The following is a 12,927-nucleotide window of genomic DNA, read 5'->3' as shown; positions in this document are numbered from 1 at the left end:
GTGGTTTGGTGACCCCCGTGAAATGGTCATTTGACTCCAAATGGGGTCCCGACCCACAGGTTGAGAACCACTGGTTTAGTGACTGTTTGAAGTTACAACGGCACTGGAAAAAGTGACATGACCGTTTTTCACATTTACAACCATTGTAGCATCTCCTTGATCATAGGATCAAAATTCAAATGCTTGGCAACTGGTTCATACTTTATGACGGTCGCAGTGTCCTGGGGTTACGTGATCAGCTTTTCAATTCTGATGAGCCATTTCAAATTTCAATCACCTTAGTTAAAAAATATCAATAGAGATATATTAAAATTAAACAGTCATGAAAGACAGTTGGCATTTTCTTCCCTCTTTTCAAAGCCCCTATTTAATTGTTACATTTAACATTTTATTGCTTGCAGAATGGAACTTCATTAGAAGACTAATATTCTAAAATGCGGGGCTAAGGAGAAATCACACAGTAACAAACTATGCAATTATATTTTGGATCATTTTCTGGAGAAAAGTTTTTTATATATATTTGAAGTATCTCTTTTTTAGTGGGCTATTTGTGTAGCCTGCACATCAGTTCCTGGTTGAATTTAACGATTGTGCTTTTAAATAATGTTTAGAAGGCAGTGTGAAACAAACAAACCCAAAAAATCAATGCCACACATCACAAGCATCTGATTAAAACAGGAGTCATTTACCAAATTTGTAATTATGGCTTGAAATCCTGAAGAATAAACAAATTAAAAAGGGTAGGAGCTCCTTGAAATGAGATACAGAAAGCATGGGCAGAAATGATCTCCCGTACAATTGGAAAAGCTTTAATGCAGGGGTGTCAAACTGCTGGCCCACGGGCCAGATGTGTCATGCCAAAACCGTGCCCACCCCATTGCCGGCAATGGAAAAAAAGTTGCGATACGTCGCGAAACGTCACGTGACGTTGTGAGTTTGACACCCCTGCTTTAAGGGGTTTTGAGGGGTGAATAATAAGCTCGCCCTTGCTTCAATTTCCTATGTGTCTCTTGCTTGACTGAAGAATAGGAGAATCTGCTGCTGCCAACTCGCCACGGCCATGTCACCACAGCCACCTCGCTGTGGTCAACTCATCGTGGGAAATAGGAAATTCACCACAGCCATCTCACCATGGCCAACTCACCATAGGACAATTTGCCATAGCCAGCTCACCGTGGCCATCTTGCCACGGCCAACTCAACCGTGGGACAATTTGCCGCAGTCAAATCTCCATAGCCATCTTGCCATGGCCATCTCACCACTGCCATCTCACCTCGACCATTTCACCATGGCCAACTCACCCATGGGACAATTCACCGCAGCCAGCTCACTGTGGAACAACTCACTGTGGACACCTCCACGCAGGATAACTTAATGCCATAGATTAGGAATAGCCAGGAATAGCCAACACTCCAGAAGACAGGCTTAAGATACAGAAGGATCTGGACAGACTTGAACATTGGGCACTAACTAACAAAATGAAATTCAATGGTGAAAAAAGCAAGGTTCTGCATTTAGGCAAGAAAAACCAAATGCACAAGTACAGCATAGGTGGCACCATGCTCAATAGGAGTAACTGTGAGAGGGACCTCGGAGTCCTAGTAGACACTCACTTAAATATGAGCCAGCAGTGTGCTGCAGCTGCCAAAAAGGCCAACACAGTGCTAGGCTGCATTAACAGAGGGATAGAATCAAGATCACGTGAAGTATTAATGCCACTCTTCAATGCCTTGGTAAGGGCACACTTGGAATACTGCATCCAGTTTTGGTCACCACGATGTATAAAAGATATTGAGACTCTAGAAAGAGTACAGAGAAGAGCAACAAAGATGATTAGGGGACTGGAGGCTAAAACATATAAGGAACGGTTGCTAGAATTGGGTATGTCTAGTTTAACAAAGAGAAGGATGAGGGGGGACATGATAGCAATCTTCCAATATCTCAGGGGCTGCCATAAAGAAGAAGGAATTAAGCTATTTTCCAAAGCACCTGGACAAGAAGGACAAGAAGCAACGGGTGGAAACTAATCAAGGAGAGAAGCAACCTAGAACTAAGGAGAAACTTCCTTACAGTGAGAACAATTAATCAGTGGAACAACCTGCCTCCAGAAGCAGTAAATGCTCCAACACTGGAAGTTTTTAAGAAGAGACTAGACAGCCATTTGTCCGAAATGGTGTAGGGTTTCCTTCCTGAGCAGGGGGTTGGATTAGATGACCTCCATGGTCCCTTCCAACTTTACTACTATTACTAGATGTTATCCATCGCTGTTTCTTGGACATTATTTCCATTGAGAAAAAAAGGGAAATAATGTTGAAGAAACAGTGGTGGATAACATTGATTGTGTTATCACACATCGAATTTTCCGGGGCAAGGTGCCCCATGGCATGTTGGCCCTGGTGAGTTGTCCCAGGGTGAATTGGCCGTGATGAGATGGCCGTGTTGAGATGGCTGCGATGAGTTGTCTCATTCTGTGTGACACCTAGGAAATTTAAGCAAGGGCCAATACAGATAGTTCTTGAGACTTACAACCATTGGTTGAGTGACTGAAGTTATGGCAGCACTGAAAAAATGACTTATGACTGGTCCTTACACTTATGATTGGTCAAGGGAGGAGTCCTTATGCCATCTCAAACAAATGGTTGTCCAATCTTTTCTTGAAAACCTCCAGCGATGGAGGACCCAGAACTCCAGGAGGCAAGTTGTTCCATTGATTAATTTTTCTTTCTTACTGTTAGGAAATTCCTCCTTATTGCCAAATTGGATCTCCCTCTGAGGAGATTCCACCTATGGTGTTTTTCTTTCCCTCAGATGCTTCGGAGGAATAAATTGATCCCCTTTTCCTTGTGATAACCCTTCAAGTATTGGAAGACATCTATCATGTCACCCCCTAAGCCAGGGGTCTTCACACTTGGCCCTTTTATGACTTGTGGACTTCAACTCCCAGAATTCCTCAGCCAGGCATACTGGCTGAGGAATTCTGGGAGTTGAAGTCCACAAGTCATAAAAGGGCCAAGTTTGAAGACCCCTGCCCTAAGCCTTTTCTTTGTTATGCTAAATATACCTAGTTCCCTTGATTGTTCATCATAAGATTGAGCCTCTAGAGCAGTGTTTCTCAACCTTGACAATTTTAAGGCATGTGGACTTCAACTCCCAGAATTCCACAGTCAGCAATGCTGGCTGTGGAATTCTGGGAGTTGAAGTCCACATGCCTTAAAATTGTCAAGGTTGAGAAACACTGCTCTAGACCCTTTATTATCTTTGTTGCTCTTCTCTGCACTCTTTCTAGGGTCTTTTTCTTGCTTGTCAGGTGTTACATTTGCATGTGCCATTTGGAAAGAGGCCCAACCTTTTCTTCCCCCTCTGTCATTCTCCCTCCTTTTCTCAGATGACTTTGGAGAAGGTCAGTTCCTGACAGCAGTTTATAGATGTTCCTCTCTTCTGAATCAACTCATCAAGCAGATGTAATTGCTATCAGCTAGGAGAGGTTAAGCTAGTGAGTTTCATAGTTTGGTTCCAAAAGAAGGTCAACTGCTATTCCTCCTCTTCTTTTCTGGCCTACCTGATGTGCTGGAGATCTGATCCTTGGTGAACTCCCTGGGCTTAAAACTTTTTTGGTGAAAGCAATAATTTCCATTTTAAGCAGAAGGCTGCTGCCGGAGGCGTGTCATTAGTAGGAGATGTAATAATTAGATCATAGAAGAAGTGATGTGCAGGTCAGATGAGCTTCAGCAGACAGGGAAGTGAGTTTAGCAAAATGAAACACTGGATAATTGCTAATATAAAACGAGAGCCAGTTTGGTATAGTGATTAAGATACCAGGCTAAAAAGCAGCAGACCATGAGTTCAGGTCCTGCCATAGGCATGAAAGCCAGCTTGGTGACTTTGGGCCAGTCACTCTCTCTCAGTGTATACCCAGTACAACCCTCCCTCTAAGGTTAAGTGTGAAATTAAAAGCCCAAATGAGGACTACTTATGAAACAGCCCAAGAGAAAGCCTCAACAGAATCACTATTCTGTCCTTCTGGATTGTGCTGTTAAGAGTTTTAGCCTTCCACACTTTGCTCACATGTGTATTGTAATGGTTTATTTCGTCATGTTCCTTCTTGAATGTTTATGCATTTGGGTATAATATGGGTTGATACCTCATTTAAGATTAACAGTGCAAGTGTTGGACCTCAGATAAGAGATGCTTGACAAGAAATAAATGGATTCAGGGTTAGTTATACCCCATTGCTTTTTCCTCCCTTCCTTCCTTTCTCCCCTTCCCTTCTCTTCCCCACCCCTCCCCTCCCCTCCCCTCTCATTGCTTCCCCCCACTCCACTCCTTCCACTCACCTCCTTCCTCTTCCTTCCCCTTCTCTCTTCCTTCTTTTCATTCCTCCCTTCCTTTTTCCTTCCTCCTCCCTCCCCCTCTTGTCTTTTCTGCCTCCTCCTCCTCATCATCATCATCAACATCATCATCCCTCCCGTTCCCCCCCCCCATCATGGATTCTTTGCTCATTTCTCAGTTCTTTTCTCACCTTCTGCTCGGCTCCTGTGGAATTTACAACCTAATTGTGCGACTGGAAAAGTCAGCAGGAGGGGAAAGAGGGAAAGAAATGAAGAAGCACAGATTTTTGTTTTCTTCCAAATCCACCCCATCTTTGCCTTTCTTTCTCTCTCTCTCTAACACCTGCTATTCCCCCAAGGGATCCACAAAACCTTCTCCCTTCTTTCCCTCATTCATAGACAACAAGAAGTAGGTGGGGACACTACGTGCTGCAGGAACAAGTGAGCCAGGAAATCTAGGTCAGTCCTACTGCAGGAATGTGAGAAAGGCCTTGGGGAGTAATGACAAAACCACAGGTTAGCTTCCCTGAAATATTTGGGGGTGGGGGGCGGGAAAGGATCGGAAAGGTGAGCTCACTCATGCTCCATAAACACCTGAAGAAAGGAAGGCTGGGTCTCAGGAGTCCATGTTCTACAAGACAAAGCATGGCTTCATTTCTAGGTCCTTGTTTTGCACGGAATAATCCTCTCCACCCCCCTTCGGATTCTGAGTTCCTTAGAGGCCATAAATGCCTTCTTACAATTTTCTAGATATACTGCAGTGCAGTGTCATTGCTTCTTGCCTGCTCAGTGCAAAAACAAAAACAGATTATAGGAGATAAAGAGGAGGAGGAGGAGGATTATTCAGGGGTGGGCAAAGAATTATGGCCCAGCATCAGTGATGTCAGCATTCAGAGCCATAGAATTTCATTCATTCAAAAAAATAAAAAAATAAATCCATTCAGTTCATTGTTTCTTAGGTTGCTGAGAAAATAAAGTGTATTTGCTTCTCTCCATTTAAATATTTAGCAAAACTACCCTGTAATTCTTATTATTACACGGTTGGTTGCAGACTCAGTCAGATGTTTAGACTACAATTGGCATTTTTATCCACCTATCGAGTCTTTCCCAAGGACATGGGATAGGCAGATGTTGTTGTTTAATAACCATAAACGTATTGTTGCAGGATGTCAGCAATTCCAGGTTAAAGCTGCTTTTTGCAATGGACCGATGGTGAGTTTGTCAATGCTGAAGGTGTTGCTCCAGATGTTTTGGTATGGCACTCAAGGGGCCAATGATTATCGGTATTATCTTTGCTTTCTTTTACAACAGGGGCGTCCAAACCTTAGCAACTTTAAGGCCCATGGACTTCAACTCCCAGAATTCCCCAGCTAGCCATGGTCCAATGTCACCACTGTCCATCAGTCCCAACAGGAATACCTCTGATTTCAGTTGTATCTTTAAAATCCTCTGAAGTGATGTACTTATTTAAATACAAAGGAAACATTAAACTTGCAAGGAGGAAAAAAAAAACTCATTTCAGTTTAGATTCCTTCATCCCTAGTGGCAAAGAAACTAACTACAATTTCGTGGGGATGATTATTTAAATGTGAGAGATGACGTAAAGCAGATTTTTTTTTTCCCTATAGCATGTCTGCCTGTCTGCCCGCCCTCCTGCCTGCCTGCCTATCTGCCTATCATCATCTAATTTCTATGCCTCCCATCTCTGGGAAATGGAAAACACTGGGAAAAACAGAAATCTAAATGGATGCTTTTTTATCTTTGCCAAGGTAACTGCTAACTAAACCTAAAGACTTAGGTCAAGCTGGCTACCTGGAGGTTCCTCAAGAAAGGGAGATAGATGTGTGCTTGACATGCAGAAGGTGGTAGGTTCAAACTCTGGCATCTTCACTTAAATGTTAAGCTTCACATCTTCTCTTTTTTTCTCCATTGAAAAGAGACTGAAACTCACATTCCCAAGCAAGGATAGGAATGCTATATGTAGGGTGAGAGTGAAGTTCACACATTTTAACAGAGCTGTGATTGAGAAATACTGTTATAACCTCAATAATATAATCGCAATAACACAGCATTCCAGTACAGGTAACGGTGACCACAATTGAGCCCAATATTTCTGTCGCTAAGCAAGACAAGTTGTTCAGTGGCTTTTGCCCCATTTTATGATTTTTCTTGCTGCAGAAGAAGAGTTGCAGGAATTGGGTGTCTAATCTAATGAAAGGAAGGATTAGGAGAGACACGATGGCTGTATTCCAAAATCTGAGGGGCTCTTAAAAAGACAAGAGGGTCAAACTATTTTCCAAAGCACTAAAAGGCAAAACAAAGAACAACGGAAGGAAACTAACCAAGGAGAGAAGCAACCTAAAACTGAGGAGAAATTTCCTGACAGTTAGAACAATTAATCAGTGGAACAATTTGCCTCCAGAAGTTGTGGGTGCTCCATCATTGGAGGCTTTCAAAACGAGACTGGACAACCATTTGTCTGAAATGGTATAAGGCCTCTTGCTTGAACGGGGGTGGGGTTGGGTTGGACTAGAAGACCTCTAAGGTCCCTTCCAACTCTATTATTCTATATTTTATGTTTTTTGTTCTATGAAGAGAAACCCAAGACCCTTTAGTTCCCAGGATTTAAGGCTAGTGTCTCAGAAGCCATGACGACAAGTAAAATGGGAGTCCTTATCTCATAATGCTTAGCTTTCTTCCTATTCTTTCAGAAGATTTATTTTCTTTTGTGTTTCACAGCAAATGCTTTCTCGGGTATAACTTTAAGGAATTTCCTGCTGCTTTTCTTTAGTGACCCTTGTGTTAATGTTACTGTTGTAATTTCAGAATTCTCCTTAAGAAGGCGTGAGGATTTTAATAAATTTTGATAAGATCTCTGCCTAGGTTCTTTTTTTTAACCTCCTGCTTCTTATGTTCTGGGTCTCTTTATTTATTAAACAATTTTGATTACTTCTGACAAGGCACCCATAGCAGGTTTAAATATATTCACATCTTCCTCAAGTAAAGGTTGAATTCTGATTTCTTCAGGGGTATCTCCATGCAGTTTGGCATTGTCATCTAATATTTCTCATGCCAGTCTGACAATTTGCCATTAAAATACAGGTCGTTCTCAACTTAACAAGAGTTCATTTAATGGCAGTTCGGAGTTACAACATCACTGAAAAAGTAACTTATGACCATTTTTCACACTTTCACACGTCTGTTACAGTATCCCCCTAGGCACATAATCAACATTCAGATGCTTGCAAATTGACTCATATTTATGTTGGTTATAGTGTCCTGGAGTCATGTGATTCCCCCTTTGCGAACTGAGTCAATGGAGAAAGTAGATTCACTTAACAACCGTGTTACTAACTTGACAACTGCAGGGATTCACTTAACAACTGTGACAAGAAAGGTCACAAAATGGGGCAAAATTTAATTAACAACTGTCTTACATAGCAACACAAATTTTGGGCTCAATTGTGGTCTAAGTTACCTGTACTTAAGAAGGCTCATCCATGCTTAATATTTTTGAGACTATCCAAGTTTGCTTACTTTGTCCCAGCAGTAAACTCAGTGCAAGATTTTTATATCTGTCAGTCATTCACAAGATTGCAGTAACAGATAAGACTGTGCAATGTTCTGTAAAATTAAAGTAAAAATATAAGACTATCCAATATAAACTTGTGGAAAAAAATAAGAGTTTTTTGCTCTGTTTGAAGCAATCCATCATCCTGGTTTCATAGTACAAATAGCACACAAAAAAGCTCAAGAAGAAAATGCTTGCTGTCATAATATGCCAGTGGTGACAGTTAATAGGAATTGCTCCTCAGAACAAATGGAGGAACTTAGAATAAATTAGATTTTGTGGATCCGTCCCACAGTCAGAAAATGCCACGTTGTTATTGTTGCAGTGGAAGATACAGATACAGACCTGTGCACCCCATTAAGACAAGGAGGACCCCGATATCTCATGGAGGAACAGTGAAAACACCAAAGGTCCCAAATGCCAGGAATTGCATTAGTTGTATTTTGCTGGGGTTTGAAACTACAAGTTCATTTTGAACAGGCGTATGAATTTTAAATCCAAAGTAAAATAAATACAAGGGCGACTGCAATAGGGAAGAAATGGATTTCTCCCCGTTCTGAAGGTAAAGAAGAAAAATGATTCGAAAGCGGGAAGTAAGTAGCTGATGATGAATTGAGAGATTTGCAAAGCTCAGCAAGGAATTGAGTTCCCAATGGCTTGGTAACCCATTGCTGTTTTCAAGCTGTTGAGAAACAAATCCCTTGCAATGTGTATTGGGGCATGCAAGCACATATATAGAAGTATGCTTACACAGAGAGAGGGAAAGGGAAAGGACAGGAGGGAGGGGAGCGTGAGAGGGAGATGGGGAGAGAGAGATTAAAATTAGAATTCCTCATCTGAACTACATTCATTATGGATTTGAATTTCAGTGTGGCGATTCCCCCAGGCTAATGCTGGTGGGTGTTAATAGATAATTGTCTCTAATGTCATTGATTTTGACTGGTCTTTGGCTCAGTAAAAAGTAAAGCAGTCTTGTAAATCTGAAGTCACTATCTCCATGGTAGAGAGACAGACATAAAGATGTTAATGAGCTAAATTTGGGGGGCAAAAGAGGAGCTACATGCTAATTTCTTCCCCTATGAGGTTTCTCCCTCTACATCCAGGAGTGTCCAACTGTGGCAACATTAAGACTTGTGAACTTCAACTCCCAGAATTCATTGCTGGCTGGGGACTTCCGAGACTTGAAGTCCACAAGTCTTAAGGTTGCCAAGGGTGGACAGCCTCGTGCTTTGCATAAATTCTGGGAAGTCCTGCAATGAAATGGCATTTTAAGCTGACTTCCCTAAATCCAGAAGCCCCACATTTGCTGATTGAATGGATATTTGGGAGTCCAGAAGCGGTGAATGCTCCAACACTGGAGGTTTTTAAGAGGAGACTGGACAGCCGTTTGTCTGAAATGGTATAGGGTTTCCTGCCTGAGCAGAGGGTTGGACTAGATGACCTCTCCGTGGTAGAGAGACAGACATAAAGATGTTAATGAGCTAAATTTGGGGGGCAAAAGAGGAGCTACATGCTAATTTCTTCCCCTATGACAATGTTTCTCAACCTTGACAATTTTAAGGCATGTGGACTTCAACTCCCAGAATTCCACAGCCAGCATTGCTGGCTGTGGAATTCTGGGAGTTGAAGTCCACATGCCTTAAAATTGTCAAGGTTGAGAAACACTGCCCTATGAGGTTTCTCCCTCTACATCAGGAGTGTCCAACTGCGGCAACATTAAGACTTGTGAACTTCAACTCCCAGAATTCATTGCTGGCTGGGGACTTCTGAGATTTTGGGGAAGCAGGGCTGGAGAGAGATTTTCAATGCCTCCTCTACCATTTTCAAAACCCAACTGTTCTTTCTCATATTAAGCAGTACAATAAGATTTGAAATCAAGTTAGGTTCAGAGGCTGTGTTTGGGAGAGGAAAAAGAAAAGAAAAACATCCATCAATGCGTGGGTTCCCCTAATGCATCGCCTTTTTTTAAAAAAAAAAAAAGTAGGAAAAGGAAATCAGATATGAAAGTTAGAGCTACAATATTTTGATTGAATCGTATTCCTCAATATATTAATAATGAGTCACACTTCTCAAAGGGAGTGTGTGGAGGTTAACATACTTTCCTCCAAAGAGGAGATAATAACTCCCTGTCATCAAAGTTAAAGGGAGGTAGGTGTACAGATAGTCCTTGACTTACAACAGTTTGTTTAGTGACCATTCAAAGTTACAATGATACTGAAAAGAGCGACTTAAGACCGTTTTTCACACTTATGACTATTGCAGCATCCCCGTGGTCATGTGATCAAAATTCAGACGTTTGGCAACTGACTCGTATTTATGACGGCTGCAGTGTCCTGGGGACATGTGGCCCTCTTCTGTGACCCTCTGACAAGCAAAGCCAATGGGGAAGCCAAATTCACTTAACGACCAGGTTACTAACATAACAACCAGAGTGATTCAATTAACTGTGGCAAGAAAGATCATTAAATGGTGCAAAATTCACGTAGCAACTATCTTGCTTAGCAGCAGAAATTTTGGGCTGAATGGTGATCGTAAGTCAAGGACTCTCTGTACTTATGAGGAGGGAGCTTTTAGTTATAATAATAATAATAATAGTAAAGTTGGAAGGGACCTTAGAGGTCATCTAGTCCAACCCCTGCTCAGGCAGGAAACCCTATACCATTTCGGACAAATGGCTGTCCAGTCTCTTCTTAAAAGCTTCCAGTGTTGGAGCATTCATTGCTTCTGGAGGCAAGTTGTTCCACTGGTTAATTGTTCTAACTGTCAGGAAATTTCTCCTTAGTTCTAGGTTGCTTCTCTCCCTGATTAGTTTCCATCCGTTGCTTCTTGTCCTGCCTTCAGGCGCTTTGGAGAATAGCTTGACTCCCTCTTCTTTGGGGCAGCCCCTGAGATATTGGAACACAGCTATCATGCCCCCCCCCATCCTTCTTGGTTCCCAAGGCTTTGAAATCAGCCATGAATAAGGTCAATATATTTGTAAAAAGAAGTCAACGTTAAAGGAGGGTGAAGGAAAAAAGAAGCATAGGCTGGTGGGCAAGGAAGGAAGAGAGTGAAATTACTGTAACTTGGTGCTATAGAAATGCCTCTTTTGCCAGGTCTCCTGGTTGCATCGCACTTTCTGGGTTGAAAGAATTAAACAGTGACATCACCATTGCCCAAGGAATGCCCAGTTGGGGGCACCTTTCATGTCCCCATTAATTGTCCATCAAAATGGTACCTATTTTATCTACTCGCATTTCCACACTCTCAAACTGCCAGGTGGGCAAGGAGCTGTAGCGAAGGACAGGAGCTCACCCCATCAAATAGCAGCACTCAGGTCTTGAACGCGGAGCTTGCTGATTGGTTAACCCAGTGTCCTAACTGTTCTGTTCTTTGAGTTGATAAGGCATTGAAATGAGGCAGGAGTAATAACAGATGCTTCTTTATTTTGGCTTTAACAGAACAACACAAAATGGCTCCGCTCCCTTTTATACCTTCTGCAGGGAACAGCGTCAGCCAATAAATGCAACATATTTTCCCGCTCTGCACATGCTCAATAGGCTGGAGACAGCCTGCCTGGCCTGGGCAGGCCACATGGTCTGCCCGGGTCTCACTGCAACTTCCTGCACCTGCTCTGTCAATCACAGGCCCAGGACATAACACTAACCATGTGAGCCACCATGCACCTGGGTCTCCCGGTATGTTTGATACACAGAGATTATAATGGTAAATGGGAATAACCTTGGGAGACCGGGGAAGGGCCATAGCCAGAGCAATGATCAGAGAAGAGGCAGCTGAGCCTGTGGAAACAATACAGGTGTGACGAACATCTCAAAAGAGACCCTCCCTAGTTTCTTGGAATGTGTAGTCGAGTGGGGGAGAAAAATACTCTCAGTCTTGCAAGATCGATTTCAGCCTTGCAAGGTAGTCCAGACCAGAAGCATCCCCAAGATGAGCTAATTCTACTTTATTGTACAGTTACATGAATGAGCATTTCTCCCTCCTCACCTTTACAGCCCAAGAACTTGGAAGGGTGTTTGCCTCAGCCCCATCCTTCTACATCAGTGGTTCTCAACCTGTGGGCCGGGACCCCATTTGGGGTCGAACAACCATTTCACGGGGGTCACCAAACAACGCAGTCCATCATTTTTTCCCCTTTTCCTTAGCTGTGCTACTCCCTTTTATTCTATTGGCTTTTGAAAGCCAATAGAATAGACTCTCTTGAATAGAGTCTAATTCTATGGGCTTTCAAAAGCCAATAGGAATTGTCCAGGCTGTCTCTGCCCTGCTGAGCCCGCCAAAAGTCCCATTCTGCAAACGGTGCTGCACCAGTTGAGTAGTCCTTGACTTACAACCGGTTGAGTAGTCCTCGACTTACGACTGGTTGGGGGTCGCGGCATTAAAAAGGTTGAGAACCACTATTCTACATACTCAGCTGCCTGTTATCTGGCTTCTCCCAAGGCAGGGGCTTTTCCTTGTCTCCCAAGATCATTCCCACATACCATTACACAGATGTACTTACACAGATAAATGCCTGTGGGGATTTTCAGCCATCCAGGTCATGATTGTCTCAATGATGGTTTTTGGTTTTGTTTTTTTCAGAAGGCAATTGGACTTTTTTTTTTCTTGAAGAAAAAGAAAACATTTCACTTCTCACCCAAGAAGCTTCATCAGTTATGATGCTGAGGGATGGAAGGGGGTCTCGTCAGCATCATAACAGGATCATAACATGACCTGTCGTGACTGTTTTTTTGCAATTGCTCATTCTGAATAGAGAGGACCATTGGTTTGAAATAGGGGTAAAAGAATCCATCCAAGTTAGAATCCATCAACAAAGGGGGACGAATAAGACACCACCTGTCTCCATTCTGCAGCGCAGCCCTTGCAGCATTTCCAAGAAGATTCCACAACCAATTGCACCCTGATTCAGGTGACCCTGAGGTGGCATGGGAAAAACTCACCCCAGCAAATTCGCCATGGGACAACTCTCTGCAAAATAATTCAACCGTTCAATTTAATTATTTAAAATAATTTAAACAATATTTTGTT

The 12,927-nt window shown here is 42.6% G+C and overlaps 1 protein-coding gene across 1 annotated transcript in view; it reads left to right on the top strand.

Moving 5' to 3' along the window:
• Nucleotides 1-12,523, top strand: part of LOC120304823 (progesterone receptor-like) — a 71,862-nt gene extending 59,339 nt beyond the window's left edge. Inside the window, exon 2 of the mRNA XM_039335803.1 lies at nucleotides 12,481-12,523. Within this exon, the coding sequence (XP_039191737.1) occupies nucleotides 12,481-12,508 (28 nt within the window). The 3' untranslated portion in view covers nucleotides 12,509-12,523. The remainder of the gene's footprint in view (nucleotides 1-12,480) is intronic.
• The last annotated feature ends 404 nt before the right edge of the window (nucleotides 12,524-12,927 follow it).

This window comes from Crotalus tigris, unplaced genomic scaffold (genome assembly GCF_016545835.1).
Source record: "Crotalus tigris isolate CLP2741 ecotype Arizona unplaced genomic scaffold, ASM1654583v1 scf7180000017661.16357234195:1864864, whole genome shotgun sequence".
In the NCBI taxonomy this organism is placed as follows: Eukaryota; Metazoa; Chordata; class Lepidosauria; order Squamata; family Viperidae; genus Crotalus; species Crotalus tigris.
This window is presented reverse-complemented; position numbering and strand designations above follow the sequence as displayed.